General features: G+C 42.5%; 1 protein-coding gene across 6 annotated transcripts in view; it reads left to right on the top strand.

Annotated features, from left to right (window-relative positions):
* Positions 1–331: 331 nt before the first annotated feature.
* The window catches only part of TTC7A (tetratricopeptide repeat domain 7A), a 172,268-nt gene continuing 146,361 nt past the window's right edge, over positions 332–26,238 (top strand). For 2 of the 6 annotated variants that reach the window (XM_048296978.1, XM_048296976.1), the window contains exons 1-5: positions 333–518; positions 3,046–3,209; positions 4,726–4,894; positions 21,184–21,314; positions 23,406–23,527. In XM_048296978.1, the coding sequence (XP_048152935.1) occupies positions 368–518; positions 3,046–3,209; positions 4,726–4,894; positions 21,184–21,314; positions 23,406–23,527 (737 nt within the window). In that variant the 5' untranslated portion in view covers positions 333–367. Of the gene's footprint in view, positions 519–3,045; positions 3,210–4,725; positions 4,895–5,617; positions 5,675–21,183; positions 21,315–23,405; positions 23,528–25,603; positions 25,693–26,238 lie in introns of those variants that run through there. The other 4 variants (XM_048296977.1, XM_048296980.1, XM_048296979.1 and 1 more) reach the window with 4 other exon arrangements.

The following is a 26,238-nucleotide window of genomic DNA, read 5'->3' as shown; positions in this document are numbered from 1 at the left end:
GCCGAAGTTGCTGCTGGAGGGGGGCAGTGGCGGTGGTGATCAACCAGCGGAGAGCCCGGGGTTTCAGGTGACTTCCGAGGGCACCGGCCCGCTCACGCAGGCAGGGAGCGAGGTACCACACCCGCGGTACCGCGACAGCGGCCGCCGGTTCGGGACGCGGCTCCGTGCCAGGGCGTCAGGCGCGAGGCGTCAGGGAGTGGCGGCCATGGCTGATTCGCCGTCCCACGTCGCAGCCCTCGGGCAGGGCGTCCCATCCGCCCCCGCCCCTCGGCACCTGGCGGATCCGCGGCCCCGCCGGCGCCTCCCGGGCGCTGCCGCCGGGGACTCCCCGCGGGCCGGGGCGGGGCGGGTCCGTCCCGGCGCTAAGATGGCGGCCAAGGGCTCGCACTCGCACGTGAAGCTGGAGGCGGAGATCGAGCGGTGCCGGGCGGAGGGGCAATGGGGGCGGCTCCGCCACCTCGCACAGCAGCTGCGGCCCCCGCGCAAGGCGAAGGCGGCGAGGGGCGCGCAGGACGCCGGTAAGCGGCGGCGGCGGGGGGCGGGCGGGGCGGCCGCCGGTACCGACCCGCCCGGGCGCGGGGCGGCGGTAGGGACGGCTGTTCGCTCCCTGCCGCCGCCCAGGCTCGGTAGCCCCGCGTCGGGGGGCTGGCGTGGGCGGGAGCTGTGGTTGCCCCGGCTCCCGAGCTTGGGGGAGCGGGCTGGGCAGCGCCGGCTTGCGGGGCGTCGTCTGCCGTCCCGTGCCTGCGCCCCGGCCCCGCAGCGGGAGGGAAGGAGGGATGGCTGGGAGAGGCGGCGGGAGCTCAGGAAGCGGCGCGCAGCAAGATCACGCTGCGTTTCCTCGTCGTGTCAGCGCTGCCGAGCGCTCGGGATGCCGCCCCCGCCGCGGTCAGCAGGGGGGCGCAGGTGGCGGCTGCCCCGCTCCGAGCCCGCCCGGGGTGCAGCCAGCCCTTTCCACTCCCTTTGGAAAGGTGTCTCCTCAGCTTCTCTATACGTGTTGTGCTAGTTCGCTCTTGCCCCCTGCCCAGCGCTGTTCTTGGGTGGGTGTCCTTGTGTTACTCCTCCCCATTTCTGAGGGGCACTGCTTTACTTGAAGCCTTTCACATGTGAAACAGGTTTCATAAATAGCAAATGTATTAGTATTTTTTTTTCCTGTTACAACACGCTGCTTTGCTTTTTTTTTTTTTTTTAATGAAATCTCTTGCAAAAAGTGAGGCAGCCTTACTCACTGTGAGATCAGCAAGTAAGTTGTGAACAGGACCTGATCCTACCCACGGTAGTGGTGCAAAGGGCTTCTGAAAGTTAGAAGAGCTACTTCTAGGAATAAACCTGCTTCTTTAGAGGAGTGTGTCCAGAATGTGGCCCTAGAGTTGAAGCTTTCTGAGGTGCCTTAAACTTCACAGTGGGAACCGTGATGGGGGAGATGTAGATAGTTTAGTACATGTCTATTTTTGAGGCTTTCCAAGGGTGTACATGATGCAGACCGAACCCTGTGCTGAGAACCACACAGCCAACCTTTGAACTTTAGTCAGGTTTCAGCTGCATTTTCCCAGGTGCAGAGATCACCATGCACTTTGGGGGCATTAGTAGTTGAAGAGTTCACAGTAGTTTCTTCCTTTGTAATTAAGAGGTATAACAGCAGTATGACTGCTGTAAAAACGTGATTTGTTAATTTACTGCTATGTCATCATAACTTGCTAGTTATGAAAGAGTAATGCTTTGTTATTGCTGCAGAGCTTCTTTCAGCAGGTTTTGTGCTTCTAGAAATGATTGTGTGTCTGGATGGGATTTAACAGTAGTATTTGCTTTTTGAGGTTGTGTATATTTATTTCTTGATTGTGTATGATCTTACCTAATTCCTTAAGTTTGGTTAAGAGATTAATGATTGCCTGAAAGCTCTTCAGTGTGTAGAAATGATTGCATACAGGTTTGGGGGGGAGTACAGTGGAACACTTCCGCTTTCCATTTTATGTACCTGTACTTTGGTTATGCAAGTTGCAGACCTGCAAACGAGCAGGAAGAGCTATGGTTATAATTTGATATGCAGCTGAACACTTAGGCCACAGCAGCAAAAAAGTCTAAACCACCACACAGTTGATTATTAATGCTACATGTAGTGTATAGGTAAAAACTGGTCATAAGATGTCCCCTGGACTGAAAATACAGAAATAGGTACACTATTGTGTTCCACTTATTCTCGAATTTTGGACTTTGAAACATGGAATATGTATGAAATATAGGGCTTGGCTCTTTGATGTTCAAAGATTTCCTTACCCTGCTTGACTCACTAGTCTGCTGATGGAGGTACTGTTGTTACGAATGAAGCAACTGCAGAACTGGGCCATTGTGTAAGAACTCCAAGTGCTCTGGCAGATGAAACTTTTTTTTTTCAGCACTTGATTGCCACATTGGATGATGCTTCATGCTGTATCCGGTGCTGCTACCTCTGTTTGTCTTCTGTGGAACTGTGAACAGGCATGCATTTTAATGTAGAAAGAGTTTTATGTGGCATATTAGTTATGGCAGAGGATCAATCCTTGTGTGTTAATGGATGTGTAGAATGAGTCTAATTAATCTTTTAAATTTATTTTCTGTGTACTTTCAGGAAAATTGTACAAGTTTCTGATGCAGTTACTACTATCACTTCTCTATAGTCTAAAGCACTCATTTCATGCTTGTACCTTTGTAAATAAAAAGCATCCACTGAAATGTTTGCAAAGTTTGATCTTATACTTTTGAAAGTGAGTTTTGTGATGAAAATTCTTAACTGTTATATTCGTGGCAATGTAAGAAGGAATGGTGCTGCCAAAAATTAAAGGATTAGGGGAAAATCTTCAAGTTACAAGAAACTTTTTTCATTTTTCCATACAAAACGTACTCTTTCCACTAGATAGAAGTTAGTGGAACCTTTTTTTTTGTCTATTAGTTCTTCCTTATCCCATCAGTTGAGTTTGTGTTTCTCAAAGGTGTGTTGTTTTGTTTTTGGAATTCTGTGTGTCATCAATATGGCAGTAAGCAATGTTTTTGTTGGTTGGTATGTGCTTTCAGAGGACCATGGGAGTATGCTGCTTGCAGAGGCTCTGCTGGAAGAATGTTTGAAGGAAAACTTTGCCAAACTGAAGGACTCCATTCCACTGTCAGAGAAGAGTGAGCCCAAACTGGGTGAAGCTAAACAGTATCTGACCAATATCTTAAGCAGAGGGAAACTAAGAGTAAGTGGGTTCTATCATCGTAATTCCTGCCAACTGGATGCTTCTCTTATATGATTGTTAGTCTGATACAGGGTGTGGGTGTTGCTGTTGATGTCCATGGATGTACAGTGCTGTATTGTAGGTGATACTAAGGGATGGTAATTCCCCTTGGCAGAATCTTACTTTGTGAGACTTGCTTTTTCATATGCAAAGAAATTATGTGCTACAGAGACATATCGTGTTTATTTTTTCTTTAACTGGAAAGAAGCAGGATAAATATTTAGAATTTCTCTTGGGTGGTGAGGCGTGGCCGCATAAGGATGCTGTCAGGCCTGCACAGCTGAGTGACCTCCTGCTGTTCCTGATCTGAGGGAATTGTGCACAACTGGTCAGCTCCTGATTGGAGAAAAATGTGCCACAAGCTGCTGTCAGGAACTTAGGGTTGTGTTGTGAGTCCAGGACTACAGCCTCGCTCTGCTTTCAGTGTCTGTCAGAGAAGTAATGCTTTTATTTTGTTTTGTGGTCTGGCTGTGTGGCTGGTAGCTGCTTGTCAACTCAGTTGCAGAGCTTCAAGAGTGTTTTAATACTCTGCTTTGATAGTTGCTGCTGCTGCGTTGGTGTCCTTTGACACACATTTGCATAACTGGGTTTAGATATAAATGAATTACAACAGTCTGTTCTAGACTTGTATTACTTGTGGTCCTGAAATTGCCAGGCTAGTTTAGTTAGGTTGGAAATGTATATTGTACTTTTACCTTGTTAGTTTCCAATGAGCAAGGTCAGCCTATTTAGAAAATAAAATAGAGGGAGTAAGGAAGAGGAGTCTGTCCAACCCTCTTCCTTTATAGTTTAGCCCCATTAACAGTCAGAACTACTGAATTCTTCCAGTTCTTTGTGTTTAGTTTGGCTGCAAGAATTGCCATTACTGTTTCTTTGCTAGTGGTGACTTAGCTACTCATGCAGTGTTGGTTGTATGTATTAAAAAAATGGGTATGAAGGCTTGGGAACCTTTTCATGCTTTCCAAAAGGTCTGAACAGATGTGTTTTACAGAGCTTTCTGTTACACGTTTTCAGTCCTTAAACGAAACAAATCTTAGGTGTGCCTTCTGTTTTTTCACTGTTGTGTAAAAATTCTTTGACAACTGAAGAAAATTTAGGAGCTTTCTCTAATTAAATATACAGAGGACAGGGAAGCACTTGTCTAAAAAGTGATGTTTACTGCCTAGTTTAAAAGCAGGGGTTTTTCTTTGTGTGTGTGTGTGTGTGTGTGTGTAGGTAATTCTGACAATGCCAACCTTTTATGTACTCTGTGTGGCTGGAGAATCGATAGAGCAGGTCAGCTGAGACCAAAGAGCTGGCTTAGAAACTGTGTATTTCAAAACTGAGCTCCAAAGTGGTTGCCTGACCTTCGCTGCCTACTGCTCTCATGAGCTTAGCCCTTGCAGTTGTGACAGGAAGGCATTCTGAACCTGCCTGATTTGCCATGGAGTACTTCATTCTTCCTGTAAACACTTTCTCTCTCCCTGCTCCTTTTCAGCCGAAGTATATGACAGAAGCTATGCTGATCCTAGGAAAGCTTCATTATGTGGAGGGATGCTACAGAGATGCCATCAGCATGTATGCAAAAGCAGGACTTGATGACGTCTCAGCCAAAGATGAACCTCTGTACATGCTGCGTTTGATAACTGAAGCCTTTGTGATTAAAGGTAAAGGACCATGGATGTGTATTTGAAATATACTGGTTTTAGGTTGAAGCTAATTCTCCAAGTGATTTGGTTAGAGCAGGATTAGGGTAAAGATGTGTGCTGTAGAAAATCCTACTGGGTATGGTCTGTGTAGTTTTAAACTTAAAGGCATTATGGAGTCTTAGTCCATGGTTTTTAAACTTGGCTGGCTTGTAAAGAAAAGCTTGAAATTGGAAATCTTGTGGTAACTCTTGGCTGTAAGTCAGCTACATGCTTGAGCTTGTGTGTCCATTTTGGGAAAATCTAAATCAAGCCCTCAGCTGAATTGGGGCCTATGCTTTCTCTGAGAAAGAGTTCATCTACTTGTACATTTCAGTGATTTCTGTGAATTAAACAAGGACAACGTCTCCAAGTTTTAAACTTTGGACTAACAGAATATGTGCTTTCAAAGCAGGTAGCATATTTTTGCAATGCATGTCACACAGTATCAGACCTTATGTACAAACAGGAATCTCTCCTCCCCCTTGTAACTCTACAGACATTGCACTGTTTGAGAGATTCTAATTAAAACTACCTCTGTGGGTAGTGAAATTGCATTTCCTTTTTCAGTGGGGGAAAGGAAGACCCTTGTCAGTTTTTGACTTGGGGGGAGAAAAAGATCAGTAATCTTCTCCTTCGCTTTCGGTTCCTTTATAAATGTTGCTCAAGTACTGCTACCTATCTACTGCTTTCTACTCTTTTCAGCATGTCCACCAGCTAATTAGGTGAATGAGAACTCTGATGATCAGATACCTTCAACTGGTATGTAAAAGAGTGAAACCAAATCAACCCAAAATACTGTTTGACTGGGCTGCTAGTATTACTGATAATAATTTGAGTCATTCTGCTTATTTTGAAACCCTGTTTGTGCTGCTTTGCTTGCTTTTATTTTTGTTTCCTGTGGTACTGATCGAATCTGCTTCATTAATGAGCTTTTGTGAAGCAGGACTAATTTACTTGTACCTCACACTGACACTTGCATGGCGCAGAGGGGTGAGTAGCTGCCAATGCATTCTCAGCAGTGTATTTGAGAGCAACTCTTGGTGCACTCCAGAGTCTGAAGGAGATGCACTGTCCTCTTTGGGAACTGGATATGACCCTTGGGGAGGTGTGAGTGTAGTGATAACGTGTGAGTGGAAACTGATGGAATAGCACTGTTGTTATAAGGCCCCTTGTGTTGTGGTGACTACCTAACTTACTCATGAAGATATTGGAGGTGTTTGCCTCAGAGCATCAGGCAGTTTTTTTGCTTTCTTTCCCCGTGTGGTTTAGCATGGAATGTAAATACTGTGTTGCCCCTGTAAACCGTAGGAGCCTCTGCCATTGCAGAGCAACCTCTGTGCTGTTACAGTTCCACAGTCTTTATCCTCCATGATGATTATTTTCTTATTAGCTAAGATATCAAGGGTGTAGTAAGTCACTCAGTATTCTGCCAAAGTTTCTGGCAGAAAAAAGTCCAGCAGAGTGGAGTCCAGGTGAGTTTGGAGAGGGCACTCACTAGGATCACTGTTCCCTCATGCCATGTTCCCTCAACCTCCCACTCCTATGTTAGCACTTTGTGCAGGTAGCTATGGCAATAACAATGTAGATGTAAATTTTCATTTTAAAGCACATGTGTCCAGGCTGCTTCTGCAGGGCAGGTAACAATATGGAGTTGAATTATTTAAAATTCATTGATACTTTATGCTATAGATTTTTCTTATTCCCCTTTTTAATTTGGTATCTCTCCAGAAATTATGTTGATCCATGCCATATTACTGCCTTTGGTTGAACTATTGGCCATTTATGCAGTATGAAACGTTCTTTAAAGATGCTCTTGAATGTTGCTGGTAGTAAAATTTTTTGCAGGGGTCATTTAGGCAAATATCCAGAAAAGCCACAGTCCTGTCTACTTCAAGGCAGAAGTTAGGTTCCCCTATTAATTTCTTGTTCACATTTTCAGAAATGGGAGAAAGCAGTTGGTTTAATAGAATTTCCCTGTTCACCCAGCATTAGTTAAAGCAGCAGAACTTTGTATCACCTCATAGTGTGAACTTGAAACTGCCTCAGTTTTGTGTAGTTAATACTGCTGAGTTATGCCTGTATGCTGAATGGCAGCATAGGTTTAGGCTGGAAAGAAATGGAAGAAACGGTCATGGAAGAAAGAAAAGTCAAATCAAAGGCTTATATTTTTAATGTTGACACCTATCCTTTTAATGTTGGAAATGAACAAAAATTAACAAGAAGGATGTGGGATGCACTGGGAGGAGTTGCACAGATGAAGCTGCTTGTAGAAATCCAGCAAAACCAAGTTTCCTTCCGTAGAGCACCTTTTAACCTCTGCAACACTGAAGGTTGGATGTTGAGCTAAATCTCTGGAGGTCCATAGCATGTAGTAGGTTCATATTATGGTAAGAGGCAGTATGGATTTGCACCCTTGTGTTTGGACTACAGAAGTTGAGCAGGGAAAAAATTTCTTGCTTGCCTTCTCAGTAAACTTCCACACAAAGTGAGTATCAACAAGTAAACGTGGAAGTTCTTTATCGGTCTGAGGACTTGTGCAATTGACAAGTCACAGGAGAAATGGCAGAGAGAGCAGGATTCTTCAGTTTCTCATCTGACTGCTGCTTCCTGTTTTGTTTCTAAATCTCTGCATTGTGAGGAGATGAGTTTCGTGGGCGCTATGAGTGGAGCTCTGACAACAGTTTGATTTTTTCATTATGACTAATTTAAACCTCTATGGTTAGTTAATAGGTGGTTGGTTTGTACTTGTCTCCTTCCTCCCCATCCTCCATTGAAGTCAGTCCCTCATTAAAACTTTTCCTCTGCTCGGTTCACATTACTGCTGGTAATCTCTGATGCAAGCAGCTCTGTGTTGCATTAAACCAGTATTGAGTAAGTAAACTTTGCTTCTAATTCAATTGGGACACACTGTGGCTTTGTTACCTGGTGTTGCCCATTTGAAACAAGCAAGCAAAAAAGACTTCAGAACAAAGTGTGTAGCTGTCAGAGCCCATTGATTTCCTCTGTTCTGCTTGCTGCAGAAACTCTGCAGAGACCTCTCTCTTCACAAGGAGAAATTCTTCCTGGCAGTAGGTTAGGTCACTGCCTAACCCTTTCAAAGCTCTAGTAAGTGTAGCTCTAGCCAGGGCTTCTGCATACCTCAGCTCCAAGAAAGAGGCTTCTCTGATGTGGCAGTGTTTGCTGTGCTGCTGAGAGCACAATGAGAGCTGTTTCAACTGAGGCAGGCTGTTGCCAGCCCGAGTGATGGAGGCTCAGGCAGGGCTCGTGTGCAGGGTCCTGTCTTTGTGACAACTGAGAGGGGCTTTAGCTTGTGGTCAGGGATGTGTCAGAGCTGCTGCAAGGTGAGTCAGCCCTGTGCTGAGGGGCTCCCTGGGTCTGTCAGGCCAGGCACAGGACTTCCTCTGCCTGGAGTGAGGTAGCCTGGAGATAGCTACCTATCTAAATTTGTGCAGCAATGGCATAGGATTGCACATGGTATCTAGTTTCTAAATGGATTTCTAGGGAGTTAAAGCTTTAGAAATGTCACTGCCTATTCTTTTCGTTTTCACCCAGTCCATCCTGTAATTTTTGTAATTTAGTCATTTTTGTGCTATATTGGCCATTTGGCAACTCAGGGTGGATTTAAGTTGTGCAGCTTGAGTCTGAACTCTCTGTAGAGTCAGAAGTTGGCTGTTCTGGGGTGATTCATCACCTCTTTAAATGGTGTGTGACACAATTGAAGTGAATGGTGTTGTACAACACAGCCTCTTTGGTGACTGTGAGAGAAGACTGTGGACTAAGTTGAGATTTATCCCTTGAAAATCTGTTCCTAAATTGTTTTGGTTTTTTTGTCTGGTTTCTGTTTATTTTTAACTTTAGAAAAGACATCTATTTTATCAAAAGGCTGCAGTGAGAGCTTGGTTTTTTAAGATCTTTGAAAATATGTGGAGGAGAATAAGGTGATAATGTAACATGTCTGTAAGAAGCCTTGATCATAGTCTGCATTTTATTGTAACATATCCAACCACAAGTCTTATCTATGAGGAAATGAAACTGTGTCAACACAGTGGTTCAGAACTACCTATATTTTGTTCTTGAACCCATTTTAGTCATTTCAGGATGTTCAAGATCTGTGGTGTGACACTTTTGAAAAACCAAAGATAAGATCTTGAGACAAACACTGCTGGATTGAGTCACTGATCTTTAGAGCTCTCCTAAGAACTGTGAGTGGTATTTCTGAGAGCAAAACCTTGAAGCTACCACGTGGGTTTTTTTCCCTGAGTTTGATAATGATAAACAGCCTGGAACCTACTTCCAGTGTCCTGGGTTCAGCCCAGCTTGTTGTGGATTATTTTGCGTTTGTTTGGTCTTAGGACAAATTGCTGAGCTTAGGTGTGTTCCTGTTTCTCTTGTGGTTGTATCTTCCAGAAATTCAGTGGTAATGAGTTCCATATGCTTGGAATGACATTGTTCTGCTTTCTCCCCATGTCAAATAATTGTCTTGGGTTTTTAATACTGGAAGTGGTTGGTTGGAGGTTCTTACGGTGTTCTGAAAGGAAAATGGTGATATACAGAGATAAACAGAAAACCTGACCTTCTACTTGACTGGTTTGAAAACTATTTGCTTGGTTTTAATCATGGTTTTAAATTGACCAAGTGAAGCCTCAAAATTTGAATAAGCGGTTTTAAACTTCTTTGTGATTGTGCTGCTTAGTTAGTTTCTTATTTTCTTGGCTTGCACTACTGTTAAAAACAGTAGGTTTGCATTCAGTAAATAAGAGTTTGGTATTGAAGTTGTTCATTCTAGCTAATCAAAGGATGTGTCACGCACTTGTTCATATGCTTAATTGGAGTCTTCAATTTTGACATTTGCTTGTGTGTCATTCATTTTTCTAATATAGTTTTCTATATGATGATTAATTTCCTAGGTGAGATTTGTATTCAGCTGCTTTTGTTTGAAAATTAGAATAAAATGTAGAGTCAAAGATAGCTTTATTGCAAAGCCGTATTCTGAGAAATCTACTTTTTCCTCTTCTCTAAAGAATTTGATTAAGAATTTTCAGTTTAATAAATGAATTTCCTTAACTCAGTGTTTCTCATAAGCTGATACATTTCTTGTCATGTGTACATGTTTTTTAATTCGCTGATTAAAATGGGAAAAATAAGCTTTCCTGTTTGGTTTTTTTAGTTCAGTGTTGGTTAATTGAACGAAATGGTGGAGAGAATTGAAAGGGAGAAAGCTAAGGTTTGTGGGGTTTTAAAGTTTATTTTATTAATTTTTGTCCTCTTTGCAAGAGAACACCTCTATTTTAAAGACTATTCCAGTGCTTCATCTAACTCTTATTTCAGATCCTAAGCTAGTAACCTTTCTAGTTCTGTTCTTTACTAAATGCTGCTGATCCCATGGTACAAGGATATATTCCACTCAAATAACGTTAATGGGTTACTGTGTGTTATTGGCTCAACTTAAGCAGCCTTACTTTTAATTAGAGTTTCCTGTTAGCTTCTCTGGAATGAGATTTTTGTCCACTTAGTTTTGGTAAGTGAGATCGTAGTATGAAAACTGTGGAGTATTCTGGAATACAGACTGTGTGGAATGATGTTGAGTACCACTAGTTTGAACAATTTCAAGTGCAGATCAATTGAGTTTAGAAAGATCATATAGTTTTGCAGAGTCATAATTTATTTCTTAATCTTCTTTTGAAAGTGAGTTTACACTTCTAACTTCTTTTTGCCAGAAGCATTTTTAATTCAGGTCATGTTTTATAAGCCTCTTAATGGGCTGTACGTGCACTTTCTGAGTCTGTTCCTTGTTTCAGAGGGCATAGCATTTTTCAGGATGTCTTCTCCTTTCTGCAGACAATGTTTGGAATACTATTCCACTTCTTGTATGCCAAAAAAACCCTCCCAGTGGTTATACACACTCTTGTGCTTGAGATCTTTACTACAGGATAATTTTTAAGAATTTTTGAAGTTCCTTAAGAAAAACTTTGCTGTAATACCTAAAAAGAGATTGTGTGTGTGTATCTTACTATGTAAGAACATGCTTTATCTTGTCCACTGAGACAAGAGTAGAAAATGGATTAATGGAAGGTTGATGGCATTTTCTCCATATTCAAGTAAGTAATTTGCTTTATATTCTCTCTAGAAACTAATGGAGAAAAGTAAAAGTGTGTTTTAATTACCCATGTCAAGATAAAGATGCTCCATTTCTGTATTGTTGTTTAGGAGCCACATGACTACAAGGAAAGTACTCAAATCTGCTAGTGGTAAAAAAAGAGGGAACAGATCTTCCTGTCCTCCTTGCTGCACAGCTGACCCCACCCTCCCTAGAAGCTGAGTCTTCATGCTGCCTGCGTTGCAGTTACTGTCTGAGCTGGGGGCAGTGTGCTATGATGTACCCATTTAGCAGAAATGGGCAGCAGGTTGAAAGGTGCAGGGGAAAAATCCTAAGAGCCTGAATTTCCTCCCCGTCTCTCTCCATTGGTTTCAGTGTCAGGTATCATGTTGTTTAGGCACTGTTGACATTGTAGCATGTGTACCACACATAGGCCTTTACTTGACTTTCTAAATCTTCTATACTTCAATAATCCTGTTTAAAGTGGAAGGGTTGTTACCGTAATATGTTCTGGCTTCCCAGGGGTCCCAATTCGCTGCTGTCTGGAACCTGCCCACCTTGGGAGTGATGGTGCTGGCTGAGGCACTTGAGTTCATTAAAGTGTTGAGAGGGGCAGCTAGAACCTTGCTAAGGACAGCACCACCGTTCTTCAGTGTCTTTAGGAAAGCTTGTTGATCATGAAGAACCAGAATTATACTGGGCACAAAATTGAGATGAGAAAAGTGTAGGTTTGGGTGATAGTTAAGGGAAAAGTTACCTAAAACTTTGATTTTACTTTTTTTCGTACTGATGTATAGCTTTTCAGTGATAATGGGCTTCATGAGGATCATTAACACTTGCCAGCATGCAACTGTTAAGCTGAATGCTGCTTTTAGGATGATATATTTGCTTGCAGTTGTCTCTGTTACTTCATTGCTGTTTCCTCTACTGGCAGCTCTGACTAAGTGGAACTTAGTGGGACACAAGTAGAAGAGAAGAATTTGTGTTGGGTTTTTTGTTTTGGTTTGTTTGGGGTTTTTTGGTGTGGTTTGTTTTTGTGGTTTTTTGGGGTTTGTTTGTTTGTTTTGGTTTTTTTTTTTTGTGTGTTGTTTTGTTTGCTTTGTTTTTTTAAGGGTCTGGCAGGGGCAGGGCACAAATTCCTTTGCTGGAATCCTCTGATGATGACAAAAGGTTGAGATTTGCCTCTCTGAGGACTGAGATCTGTGGGAGATGGGTTCCTTCAAAGAGAGCCTGAATAGCAAAATTATTTTTCTTGCCTGGCCATTAGAAAAATTGAGTCCCAGCCAAAAGAATATATGATACAATAGGACATTAAAATTAAAATAAGACATTGGCAGAACTTGTTTTCACTTTTGCTTGGCAAAAGATGCATCTTTTAAATGTTAATCCACATCAGAGAGAGAGAGAGAGACTTTGTTCTATACCTGGTATGCACTTCAAAGTGCTAGTTTTCGCAGTTCTGACAGCAAGACAGGAAGCATGCTGTTAATTCATGTTGGTATCAGAGTAGCTGTCTGATAGGCAAAAGCCCCACTTTGTAGATGCTGTTGTCTTGATAAAAGGACCTAGTATTAGTATGTTTTATTTGGGGTTTCAGAAAAGCAGTTTAAGAGTCTGGAGTTGCCCTTACATTGTGACAGTGATGACTTTTAACCTGTTGCATGTTGGTGAATTGTGTGCTGTGGTGCCACTGCTTTCCTGCTTGGATGTGAAAGAGTTGCCAAGCCCAGCCTTGGTGTTTGTGATGCTCTTAGGCTTTTCTGTTGTGCCCCATGAGCTTTTCTCTGCTGTTGGATCAGATGGTTTACCTTTTCAGCAGTAGTTTGTTTAGCACAGTCAGCTATGCACAAATGCAGTGTGAGTGTTAGACTTTTGAGGAGAGTTAGATGCAGGCCACTAAATGCAGATTACTGAAATTTGGAAAGTGGAAAAAGGGAATAACTTCTGGTTCCTTTTGTTAATGTGACTTGGTTTCTGCGATGGAAAAGTTTAGTTACTCTGCTCCCTTCCCCACACGTAGTTGTAGGTGGTGGTTGCACATGTGCATTAAACCTTCTCCACCTTCTGCACTATGACTTAGTTCTCTAAAGCTGTGGGGTTAGCAGCATCAGGAGATGGAAGATTATTTGCCCATGCTTTTCTGAGGCAAGGGACCAATTTTTGTTAGGTTACATGAGACAGCATGCTACACTTACTTTCACTAGAAGAGAACAAATACAGATGTAGCTTTTAGATGGTGTCATGCTGGGGCTGTGTTGTGCAGCGTGGTATGTGTCCAGTGGCTATGGGAAGATTTCTCTGTGCTGGTTTGCCCTGGAGTAAGCTTCAAATGTCTGTCTATCTTTTAAGTGACAGGGCAACAAGCCTGTTAGTCCTCACAGGCTCTGTCTGTTCTAGTAACTTTAAGTAGGATTGTCTTGAGTGCTTGATAGGAATCAGCATAGTAAAATATGAATTATCTTTCCTTTCTCTCTCTTCTACTTCCCAAATACACATAGAACCATAGAATCATTTAAATGGGAAAAGACCTTTAAGATCATGAAGTGCATCCATTAACCCAGCACTGCCAAATCCAGGAATAAACCACATCCCTAAGCACTACAGCAAAACATCTTTGAAATACCTCCAGACATGGTGACTCCTGGGCAGCCTGTTCCAATGCCTGGCTGCTCTTTCAGTGAATAAATTTTTCCCGATAGCCAGTCCAGACCTGCCCTGGCACAACTTGAGGCCATTTTCTCTTGTTTTTACCTGTTACTTGCTACGTTGTAGAAGAGACTGACCCCCACCTAGCTATACCCTCCTTTCAGGTAATTGTAGAGAGTCTCCTTTTCTCCAGGCTGAGCATCCCCAGCTCACTCAGCTGCTCCTCATAGCACTTGTGCTCCAGACTCTTCACCAACTCTGTTGCCCTTCCCTGGACATGCTCCACCACCTCAAGGTCTTTCTTGTAGTAAGGGGCCAAAAAAATTGAACACAGGATTCTAGGGCTTGTCTGATTCAGTGACTCTGCAGCTAGAAAAGAACTTTCTTGCTGGTGATGCTGCTTAACTGTGGTGCAGGTGAACTCAAGCTGAACAAATTCCAGTACTTGGTCATCAGTGCCATCTCTCTCCCCTTGTGCCCCTTCCACCTTGCATTTTTTCTCTTCTGCTTCTTCCTGTTGTATTTAGACCAAGGAAAAAAATGTAATTTCTGCAGTATGCCATGACAGTTTATGGATGTGGATGGTGTTGACAAAAGTCTTTAGATGTGGGGCTGTAAGAGATTGCTGATCACCCCTGTCTTTGCTGTGCCTCAGAGCATTGCTCCAGTAGATGTATCTTGGTGTCATGGAATGGAGGTGGCCTCTTATACCAGGACAATCAATACGTTATAGAAGTGGTCCCCAAAGTGGTGCATGTGCCCCAGGGGGTAAGCAAGATGATCTACTGTGGTGCAGAAGAAAAGTATTATAACTTCTGTTTATTTTTTTCTTAAAAAGTCCACCAGCAAAAAAAAGCGCCCCACATTGAAATAAATCTTGATTATTGTATTTTATTGAAAGTGGTGCCCTCACTTAGTCTGTATGTCAGAGGGTCCTGTGTCATGTAGAGCCTACAAAAGTGTCTTCCAAAAGAGAGGGTGTTTCACATTGTGGAAGGCCATCCTCAGTAGTTCCATATGTTCCATATTCACTTCCATATGTTGCAGCTCACTTGTGCCTAGTTAAGTGGATTTATGCATTATATTGTCTAGTTCTTATTAAACTAACATATACAAAATAGACAAGTAGCTTAAAGATACCCTCAAAAACTATTTGTGGATTCCAAGTAGTAGTAGAAATTGGAGCGCAAGTGAACAATAAGAATGTCAGAGCTTACACTATTAGCATGAGCTCTTCAATCAGGTAAAAGCAGTGACAGTCTAATTGGATCTAATCAATTAAGTCTAATGACACTCAATTCAGTACTTAAATTTTTAGAAGCCTCTTTTGAGCTTTCTTACGTAAGAGCAAAATATGAAAAAAAAGGTACCATTGGAGAAACACCTTGCCAGATTCTGGTTTAAAAATGAAATACACAGAGAATTGCTTAGCAGCACAGTGGGGCCCAGAAATGCACAAAGTGCTGTAGGATGGTGTCAGTGGGGTTAACTTTATTAACACAGGACTTTTAAATAGAATCTAGTTTGTAGTGAGTTGGGGAGTGACCATGAAAATCTGTACACACCAAAGCTCAGTGGTTGTTCCTGGCAAAATGCTTAAAATAGTTGTCAAACTTAAGGGTGAATTATGCCTTTTTGCTTTTACAAAAAGTCAGGTATTCTGAATTTGCAGGCCTTTTCTCTGGTGACAGGTGGCTGTCAGTAGCATGTAATCTAGCAGGTGTTTTTGAAAAAATAAACACTTAAATATAGAATAAATAGATTGTAAAGCAATGTATGTATATAAATATAAGCATATGTTTGGGTGTGCACGATCAAAATTTTTTTACTTAATATGATCAAAGAATTTTGGAGACCACTGTATTACAGGCTAAAGCAAAGGTTAAAAGATGTGCCATGAAGGTTAAGAGCAGCCAGCTGAGCAGGTCTGGGTATGCTCCAAAGATTTAGTGTCTGTGGATTAAAGTTGCTGATTTCTGCTATTCATAAGATATGCAGTGTGATGCAGAGCCCACGCAGCATTGATTGAGGGCAGGGGACTGAGGCTGCATCTCAGGGGAGTGTTTGCTGCCTTCTGGCTTCACAGCCACTCGATCAAAAAGCTGTCCTAATTTGAGCTATACACTTGAGCTCTAATTACAAGTCTAACCAGATAGAGTTCTTGCTTTGATAATAATTGGAGTAACATTGTTAGTATTGGTTTATTGCATCTAGTAAGAAAGCGGGGAGTAGGAGGTCTTGAGTTCTGCATTGATGCAACTGAGCGGCCTTCACAGGTTGCTTAAATTTTAAGCTTCATTCCCAGCTTATAGTTAGAAAGGTCTTCAGATAATTTTACTTGATGTTACTGGCATTTTCTGCCTTTCTACCTTTGAGACTTTTACATGAAAAATACCTCAAGATTGTAACAGATTGCCAGGAATTTACAATAATCCTATATAATAGGAAGCAGCAGGGAAAGAAGTACATGCAGCTTTCTTGAACAACTAAATGTGTCTATTCATCCCTATCTCTCATGGGCTGCAGTATGAATGAATGTGTTCAAAACCAAGGGCTTCTAGGCCTTTCTTCCCCCTCCTCTATTTGCATTGCAAATAAGCCCTGCTGAAAAAATCATAGCTTAGTTGCTGCAGAGATAAGTGTCAAGACCAGGTTGTGAATTATTTAAACTGCTGTGAATTATGGCAGAAATAATGCATAATGCTGGGTCTTGCCTGTGTCAACCTAATCCCAACTGCTGCTTGTTGATGTTTGGGCCATTTTGCTTTCCAAGACACTGTAATGGAATAGCTTAGTTGAGGACTGTGCTCTCAAGTTCAAACCTTAGCTGGCACGGCAGACTGGTTATAATATCATCTCTAGAATGGTTTGATTGTGCCTTTGAATTTTGTCTCTGAGAAGTGTTTAGTATTCTGATGAATGTTGATTAGTCAGCATGCACATGTATATGTTTGAAGTCTTAAAAATAGTCTTGTTTCAATGCTAATTAATTTCCTAGAGCCACATTTCTGAACTAGACTGAAGGCCATGTGCTAGTAATGGAGTGCATCCTCTGCTTGGGGACAGTGACCCAGAATGACCTGGCATTCTCCAGGGTGAGAACCTGTTTCCTTGCAGTGGCTGCTGCCATGCAGTATCTTCATGCAAATGATTTACCTTCCTGTATTAGAGTAGAACTACTGCATGCACTTAGCTTAGCATCACACTGTCTTCTGGCCAGGCTGGCCTGTCTGTGGGGCACAGGAGCACAGACAGTGGAACCTTGCTCTGCAGACTGGGGCTGCTGCTGTTGGCAGGGCTCTGAGTTTCACACTAAGATGTCTTTTGCTTCAGGTTGCCATAGGTGTGTTCAACACGTAGCGCTGAGACACAACACAGGAGGTTGGTTGGGTTCATGCTCTTTGTGCTGTCGTGTTTCTTTGATCTCTTCTTCAGCTTGCCAGGTACCTCTGATGCTCCTGAGCTGTGGGGTTAGCACTCTTGGTGAAAGTGATGGGCTGCTTCTGACCCTGAATTCTTGCACCTATGAACCCACCATTCCCTGGTTGTCTAAATTCATCCAAGTGCAGGAGGCTTGAAGTCTGTGTAAAAAGGAAAGTTAAAAGAACCTGTGAGAGGGTTGGTACATTGTTCCTACTTGGAAGGAGGAGCGCTGCTATTTGGTGAGGTACTTTATGAACCATAGAAAAATAAAGCCACCCACCTTAATCTCCACCCTAGTCCATGTGCAGTCTCCATCTGTGCACTGAGGTCTTCAAGACCAGGCTGGGTAACACACCCTGAGCTGGCCCTTCTTTGTGCAGAAAATCAGACCATGGACCTTCAAGGATTCCTTGCAGCATGAATTTTCATCCCATTTGTGTTGCTGAGAATCTGATACCGCATGTCCACGTACACATGGATGTTCCAGTTCTGGTAGTAATACCACCTCAGAGCATTGGAGCTATATGATATCAGTGTCTTCCCTTGGCAAGGACTGACTGAGATGAAAGTGGAAATAAGCCTTCATAAAATTTCCCCTTTCAGATTTCCATAAATGAGAGCAGTGCATTTCAACTCGAGGAAGAGATTAGTTCAGTGATATGTCTTACAAACTTTATGGATTTGGGTTTTTTCTTACATAACTGCAGCTTAGATTTGGGGGCAGGGAAGAAGGGACAAAGATTATGGAAGGGTGAAGAGCCAGAGATGAATCATTGGGGGAAGTAGAGTAGGTGAATGGAAGCCTTGTCTTTATTCAGGAGAGGAAAGCCACATTTCTATACATAGAAAGCTACCTCCTCTGAAGTGGGTAGAATTTGTTCTTAAAGAAGGATAATCTAGAAACATGTCTTGAAATCTTGAGCCTGGGCCATACTCTACTAGAAAACTGTCTCGACTATATGATAAACTACTATAGTATATACGTATGTATCTATTTAAATTTAGGCACCTGATTCATATGAGAAAAATCTCAGTATAGATAAGCTTTAAGTTGATAGTCTCTTACCACAACTGGTTGTGAAAAATACCCGAGTCCCTTTACCTTAACCAGTTAACAATAAAGCATACAGCCTTATGATTTACTTGGAAGTTAATTCTGTCTTGGCAATAGCTCCACGTTTCTTGCTAAACCCAGTGTGGAAGTAGCATGCACTTTAGTGGTTTTCTGACACATTGTGGGAACTGAGTTGAATTTAAATTGCTTGTTGTGCTGCAAAGTTTTTTCTGTGCTGATAACTGGAGGATGGACAAGAGTTAGTGGAATTTGTGCTCTTTGTGGTGGAGGGCTTGTCAAGTCTTATCCAACTGCACCCTAAGCTAATCTTATTGCTGGGGTTTTGTATTGCGAGAACTGAATTGGTGGCTGCAAGAGTAGGGAACTTGTGTTGGTTTTCTTCTGTTCTTCCCCTTGTATACTGGATTTGCAGTCTGCTTGCTCTAATTTTTCTTTTCATTGCCTTTCTGTGGTAGGGAAGAATCGCCCTGTTTGGATTCTGTAGAAGATTTTGTACTCAAATGACATCAGGTCAGTGCGTACGGTAGCAGAGAGAGAACCATGACTAATGTCACATTGTGTGGGTCATTTTTCCTTCTAGCTCCTTACAAGTAGTGCAGTGTAGCATAGTATCTGTTTTAATACACTGTATGTTGCTGGATCCTTACTGTGGCAAGAATCCTTTTGGAGATACTCGTTCCCGTCTCTGATCAGCCCCAGCTTTGTTTCTCTGACTTGCATGGATGGGCATGTTTGTTGTCAGTACCTGATGCTGGCAGAGGCTACTTACTTTCCTCCCCCGTGTCAGAGCTCAGAGATAGTAACTCCTTGCAGTGGGCTGTAGCATGTATGTAAATAGCTTTTTATCAGCCTGTTCTCTCTGTGTGACATCTCCCACGATAAACGCCCCCACGCAGACTGTGTTAGGATGGCTCTTGCCATTTGATTAAATGCTGCTTGTATATGAATGTCAGTGGATTGTACTGGACTTTTTTTGCAGGGCCCTCAGCCCTACTTTGCATTTAAGGGGATGGTGGCTCTGAAATGCAGACTTCTTAAAATTTATTTTCACTTAAGGGGAATGACTAGAAGTTCAGAGGTAGATTAAATGGAGACAGATACAAGAAGAATATTTGTAGGTTATTTATTCTGGCTGGAGTGCTGGATACTTTTGGTTTGTTCTTTTGCTGTAGAGAGAGTTAATGTGCATTTTTTCCCTTTACTCATTACAAAGTGACAGGGTTGGAAAATGGAAGCATCAAAATAATAGGAAAACAACTCATGATACAAAGACAGAGACTTCATAGATGGACTAGAGACAAAATCGGTTATATCTGGATGCTGTACAAGGTGTTCAAGAAAAAAAGAAAACACAGATTGGGCATTGGTTAAAAGCAGCAAAATGATTGTCATCCATGTCCCACACACCCTGTCAGTTTGAAATAAATTCAGTCCTCCTGCTCTACTCTGGGCTCTATTTTCAGAGGTGAAAGATATGGATATGTGTTCCTCCAAGATACAGATCTTTGAGGGAACACACCATATACTTCTGGCTTGGGAGAGGGCAGAAGGAGTGGGGAGCCACGTCCCGAGCTTGAACCAGGGAGGCGTTTTCTCAGCCCACTGAACTAACTGCTCATGTCTGGCTCAAATGTAGGACATGAGATAGGGAAACTCCTAGCAGAGTAACCAAGGGGACAAAACAAATGTTGAACATTAGAAGTAAACAAAGCTAACACTGCCTGGGAACCTCGGGCTCTTCCAGCATGAGCGCCCAGACTGTATCGTACATCATGGGGAAGCCTGGCTGCCCATTGCTGCCTCACAGCAGTTTGTGGCCAAGACTCCTGGAATGGGCAGAGCTGAGGTGTCTCCCGGACTGTGGAAGTCCAGGAAAGCATGGCTGGTGCCTGTGGTGGGTCCTCCCGAATCCTTTGCCACCTGCTGCAGCAGTTGAAATAACTTCATTGAAAGGCTGTCTGGACAGTTGAATTCTTTTCTTCTTTTGTCACCTCTGTGGATCTGTGTCAAGAACACTAGGATTTTGTATTACATCTTACATATTTGTTATTAGGGGATGATGTTATGTATAAAAATTTACTGGAAAGCATGTGCTGAACTTCTTGCAGCCTGTGTTGGGCTACTGGGCATCAATACATACGGTTGTGATGGGTAAAGATCCAAGTTTTCAAGCAGTGGTGTCTTGTAGAGATCCAGTGTGGCATGAGAACCTGTACTAATCAGAGTAAAATTGGTATGTGGATGTGTAGCCTATCCAAATAGCTTTAAGGATATAAAGGATGTCAGTGTGATGCCAGACTAAGGGTCTGATAGTAGAAGTTTTTAGTGTAGGGACCAGTAGCTGTGGATCTGCAATTAACATACTCTCTGTCTGTTGGTGGTGTTGGATAATGATACAAGAAAGAAGTGTAGTAGTACAAACCCCAGGGTTTTTTCCTTCCTTTGGAAAGGGAATGATCTTGTGGCTGAGTCTCTTGTGCCTTGCCAAGAGCTTGCTGTTTGTCCATGAGCAATCTGCATGTGCTAAGATTTTCCAAGAGAGGCCTCAGATTTTCCGACTTAGTTTCTGTATCATTTTCCAGTTAGGGTTTTTTGTTGTTTGTTTTTTCCCCCTCAACGCTGCTTACTGAAAGCTTCACTTGAAGTAGCAGATGCCTAGAAATTATCAAATTCAGTGCCAGGCTGGCACTGAATTGAAGCACCCAAGATCTATAGCCATCTTTGGAAATACAGACCCTAATTTCTCTGTTTGCTGATTCCTACCAGAGGGACTGTGTGTCCTGTCTTCATAAAGTGTTTGAAAGGCACTGTAGGAGTGTGCAGTGGCACTGTGTGTTAGAGCAGCATGACAAAGATGCCTTGCATGTGTAAGAATTGTATTTTCCTGGGGGCAGTGTCCTGAAAGTCATCAAAACAAGAGGGAAACCCACATGTGGAAAAGCCTTCCTGTCAGCTGGTAAATTAAGAATAATATGGCCATACTGCTGTTGGTGGGCTTCAGTTAAAGAAGATGTTGCCATTTTGCAGGTTTGTCGCTGGAGCGCTCAACCAACTCAATTGCCTCACGTGCTCGACTGTGTGAAAGGGAGGAGGAGGTAATGGCTTGTTTTGAGAGAGCGTGTGTTATTGCCCAGGTGTACTTGCAGGAGCTTGAGAAGGTAAGAAGAAATGTACTTAGGGTGTTGCCTGGTGGCCTGCGTGGGATTTCCAGGGTTTTGACAGCAAAAATAAAAAAATGGAGAAATGTCAAGTGATCATAGCAAGGAGTATGAAAACAAGTTGGAAAGAATGAAGTGTCTCAGTAAAATCATTTCCAAAACAGCAGTTTAGCTGGTCTCTACCTGTTTTCTCTGACAATGAGGTCTGGAAACCAATTTTGTCTGTGGTAAAGCACCAAATACTTCAGATATGCACGGGTTGGGTCTCAAGTTTAGCCCTTACTAAAGAGGAGCTATGAACTTAACATGGCGAGTCCTGGCATGAAGGAACTCTATACATTTTACATACCTGCTGTGTAAATGATACACAGTAGTGGATATTGAGATCCCTGACGAGCTGAAAGAAACCTTTTGGGGTCAGCTATAGCAGTTTAATTGCAAGTACTTCACCTTTTCCAAGTGAACCTTGAGGAATCTAGGTCATTAGAAGCTAGATCCTCTATCCCTGGAAGTGTTCAAGGCCAGGCTGGATGGGGCTCGGAGCTGCCTGGTATAGTGGAAGGTGTCACTGCCCATGGCAGGGGGATTGAAGCTGGGTGATCTTGTAAGGTCCCTTCTGACCCAAACCATTCTGTGGCTCTGTGATGAGTAGCAAGTAACTGCTCAGCCCATGGTTGGTGGCCCTCCACTGAGCCATGCAGATTGTGTGCCACTGATTTGCTGTGCCCATGCAAACTTTGCCTAGCTGAATTTTCAGGACATAACCACGTGCTTCCATGCCCTTCCTTTGCCACACATTAGGCTTGACATTAGCAGTGCTGGTGGCAGTGCATGTTACCTGTCCTGTAACTCAAAGGCCTTTGACCTGACCAGATACTTCTGCTCTTCTCTGTAGCAAAGGTGTGTTTCTGTCTCAGGTTTTGTTTTTAATTGCATCGAAACAAGAAAAAACAAGCTTAGTGCATGTATAACAATTCATTAAGAAAGCCAACTAACAAGTGGCCTGCTCTGTTTCTCTACAGAAAAAAAAGGAATAGTTTTTAAATTTAAAATGTTACTGTCCTTCCATTGTGGAAGGATGAGTTCCTGCCAGTGCTGGACACTGTAAATTTTTTTTACTGACAGCTTGGGTCTGTGAAGAAGGGAAAGGGTCTGACCTGTAATTCATTCACTTAGAATCAGAGAATCAGTAAGGTTGGAAAAGACTGCTGAGTTTACTGAGGCCAGCTATTAATTCAGCACTACCGTGTTTGCCACTAAACCATGTTGCTGGGTGCCATGGTCCCGTGCTTTTTGAACACTTCCAGGGATGGTGATTCCACCACTTCCCTGCACAGCTTGTTCCAATTCTTCACCACTCTCTCAGTGAAGAAGTTTTTCCTAATATCCAATCTAACCCCCCCTGGCACAAATTGAGTACATTTGCTCTTGTCCTGTCTCCTGGGAGGAGACTGACCCCCACCTCTCTACCAACCTCCTTTCACGTAGTTGTCTTCTGGACACAGAGACAAAAATGCAGGATTGCTGATAGACATAGTAAAAGTTCAAGTAAAAGTAAAAGTCCTTCTCCAGTCCTAAATGAAAAACCCTGCTTTGGAGAAGCAGCTTTCAGCAATGGAAGCTGCTTGTTACCGGTAAGGAAGCAAAACCAGGAGAGGTTTTGATAGGACAAATAGAGGAAGGATGAAGATTCTTCCGTCAGGACTCCTGACGGCTTGCTAACTCTTAACAAATATTTATGTTATATTAAACTAGATAAACCTACTCAAACATTGTATTAATATTTCTGTGCAAGATGCTGGATCTTTGTAGTGTGAGTGGTATTTCTCAAGCTGTTGGTGTTAATATGTGGCTTTCTACTTACTTTATTAAAGGTTGGAAAGTAATAATGGATGGTGTTTTAAAACTCGTATTGCATGCAGAATATCTCATGGAAGTAATTGTATAGTTTATTTTAAAATTGATTTTGTAATATTTTTGAATAGCTAATAAAGGTAATATTTTATTGTTGAAGATGTCACTGGCTCATGAGGATCTGGCTAGTTCCAACAGTTGTCTGTATTCCCAGATATTTCTTTTTTTTCCTCACAGACCTTAAACAACACACATTCAAGGAGTATCAAGGGCAGCAATGGGACTTATTCTGAGTTTGAACTTTCCTACTTTCTGGAAGCAGCTCTACAGAGTGCCTACGTGACTCAGTTAAAGAAAGGGTAGGTGGATGCAGATATTAATAAAATTACATAATATTGCATGTTTTGTCTCAGATGAAGACTAATTTTTTTCTCTTTATGACTTTTGGCTGCTGGCTTACCTCAGGTCTCCTCAGTGTCCTTCCGTTTCTCCTGTTTGTGTCTCTCTGTCTTTCTTAAGAGTCTTAAGCATCATTTTTCCAGACCTGCAAGTAGAGTGGGGTAGAAAATTTTTCTTGTCTTGACTCAGCTTTGTTCCCTGTGGAGACAAGGGGAGTTTGACCGTAAAGAGAGAGTGGAATTTACACTGCTGTGTGCCCTTAAAATTTTAAGCCACAGCACCTGATTTAGAGTTCAGTAAAGTCTTACAGGTAGTTTCTTTCATTTATTTGTTTGTTTGTTTGTCTGAGGTCTTAAATATCCCGATCAATGCCCCAAATCTGTGTGTTTTTACTATGGAGAATGCATGTGGGAACAGTGCTGCTCCAGGGGATTTATTACACCTCTGAAATACAGCTCCTAGTGAACTTCAGAAGGGCAAGAGGAGTTAATATGTACAAGCCTACAGTGAATTTCACCTGTGGAAAACCTTCTCGAGACCAGCAGAAAAGACACTGTGAAAGCCCACTTCCAAAGGTCGTTGGTGAGGACAGGCTGTTCCTAAACCACGCCTTCAGACGTTCCCTAAACCTGTCTTCAAAACGTAATTAACTCTGGTCATCCAGTGGAGAGATTTTGTCATGTAGGAGGGTGTCTCTTCAGCATGTGTAAACAGCACTTGTAAGAATCTATCCTTCCTTAGTCCTGTTCTTGCACTATATTACTCCACTTATTCTCAAGGAATCAGATACTGAGTTTCTCAGTACAAACTGTCTTCACAAATATTTAACTTTGGCTTTTTTTGCCTTCACCCACAGTCAAAGATATTTTCTCTCATTTTCTTCACTTCCTTTCCTGCTGAGTAAAATGGAGAAGAAAGCAAAAAAAAAAAATAGGGAAGATTAAAAAGATGAAAACTAGGAAAAAAAATCCCAGCAAAAATTAGTTTAAATTCTTCTGTAGAAAATTTAAACCGTTTTTTGATTCTGCTGGAGGAGGGTTGCTTCTTGTTTAGGGTTTTTGCTACCTTTTTATCCCCCAAGAGTGACTTTAAATGCAACTGTGAATAGCCACTGTTCTCCATGCATGTAGAGTGAAGCTGTACCTGTAAGCATATCCATGAGAGGTGCCTTCAGGTAAGCCTTGTTTGAACCTGGAGGCTTACAAAAACACAAAGCTCAGATGTTGTAAAATGACCCCTTTAGTCAGGCAAGTACAAGTTTATGCAGAGAGAAAAGCATGGACTTGTAAAGCATAGTCTCAGTGTCCTCTTGGTATGTGGTTTTCCCAGGTGAGCTGGGGGTTGGCCAGCTGTGGCACAGTATGTGCTTTCCTAACCCTCTGTCCTTCTCATGGCAAACAAAAAAACTCGGGTCTTGCCAGTAAGCTCATTAACTATGTAGTAAAATAAAATCCCATTTAGAACATATGGCACTGATGTCCTCTAGGCACCTTTTGAATATCAAACTAGTGATCATTTTGTTCAGCAGCATTGTAAGTTCAGTCTTCATCAGTGATGCGTTCATTATATCTAGTGGGATATTTTGGCTTTTACTGTGGGCCCCTGCATGCTCCCTTCCCATGTTATTTTAATGATGGCCTTAAAAACCAAATCCCAAACAAAAACAAACCACAAAAACCCTCCAGGAAAACAATTTGAAGCAAAATATGTGTGAATTAAACTGTGCTTTGATTATAAGATGAATTGCTGCAACAGCAGCAAAATGTTCTCTGTAGCTGTCTCCTGATGAAATAGCAATGGAGCTCCTGCAGCTGGGATGGGAGTGGAATCCCATGGGCTCCTTACCTCCTTCGGTGCAAGTGAGAAACATCAGCCAGGGTTGGAAGGTCCGGTGGGATAAAAAGAGCCTGATGGGATGTGGCAACTTGTCCGCCCCCGCGGCTGATACTAATGTGTGGTTTTTGCCACAAGAGGGCATAAGCAGCATTGGGATATGTTAAGGAAAGGGGAGGGATACGGGAAGAAGCTTTTTAGGATGCTTCATGAGTATAATAGATTATTCCACCTGATACTGAACAGCTCAAAGAAATGCTTTTGTTCACCTTATTGCTTCCAGCGTGTTCAGGTAGGAAATAAGCCGTGGATGATGACTGCTCAAGCTGTCAGGGGGTAGGTTGTACCAGGTGGGATGTCCTTCCCCAGTCCTACATGTGTACAAAAGGAATAGTGAGGGCTTTATTCTTGTCTCAACAGGCAAAGGAGCTGCGAGATCCAAGTGCTGTTGTTATGTTTTTGTTCCTGCTGACAGGATCAGATGTGCTCTTCTTGGAGTGTGGTCAGGGATGCCCTTTTCTCTTGCAGTGTGCAGTGGAAAGAAGGCAGCAATATAAAAGAAAGATCCAGTCTCCCCTTCAGGTGTTGAACTGCCAACTGTAAGGAGCAGCAAGTCTTGCAGCTGTGGAAGTCACAGATGCTTTTAATAACATGCTACTTAAAAATACTGTGTTGCTGCAGGTGCATTTCCTGCAGTTGTTTGCCATGCTGCAACCCAAGAAAGCTTTCTTTTGGTCCTCCAGTGAGGAATGTTGATGCTATGGATGCAAAACATAGGAAGGCAGATGCTGTCATACTGTAAGAGGCAGCCAGTTGTCTTAATGTTATCACCTGCACT

Source organism: Corvus hawaiiensis, chromosome 3 (genome assembly GCF_020740725.1).
Source record: "Corvus hawaiiensis isolate bCorHaw1 chromosome 3, bCorHaw1.pri.cur, whole genome shotgun sequence".
Classification (NCBI taxonomy): Eukaryota; Metazoa; Chordata; class Aves; order Passeriformes; family Corvidae; genus Corvus; species Corvus hawaiiensis.
This window is presented reverse-complemented; position numbering and strand designations above follow the sequence as displayed.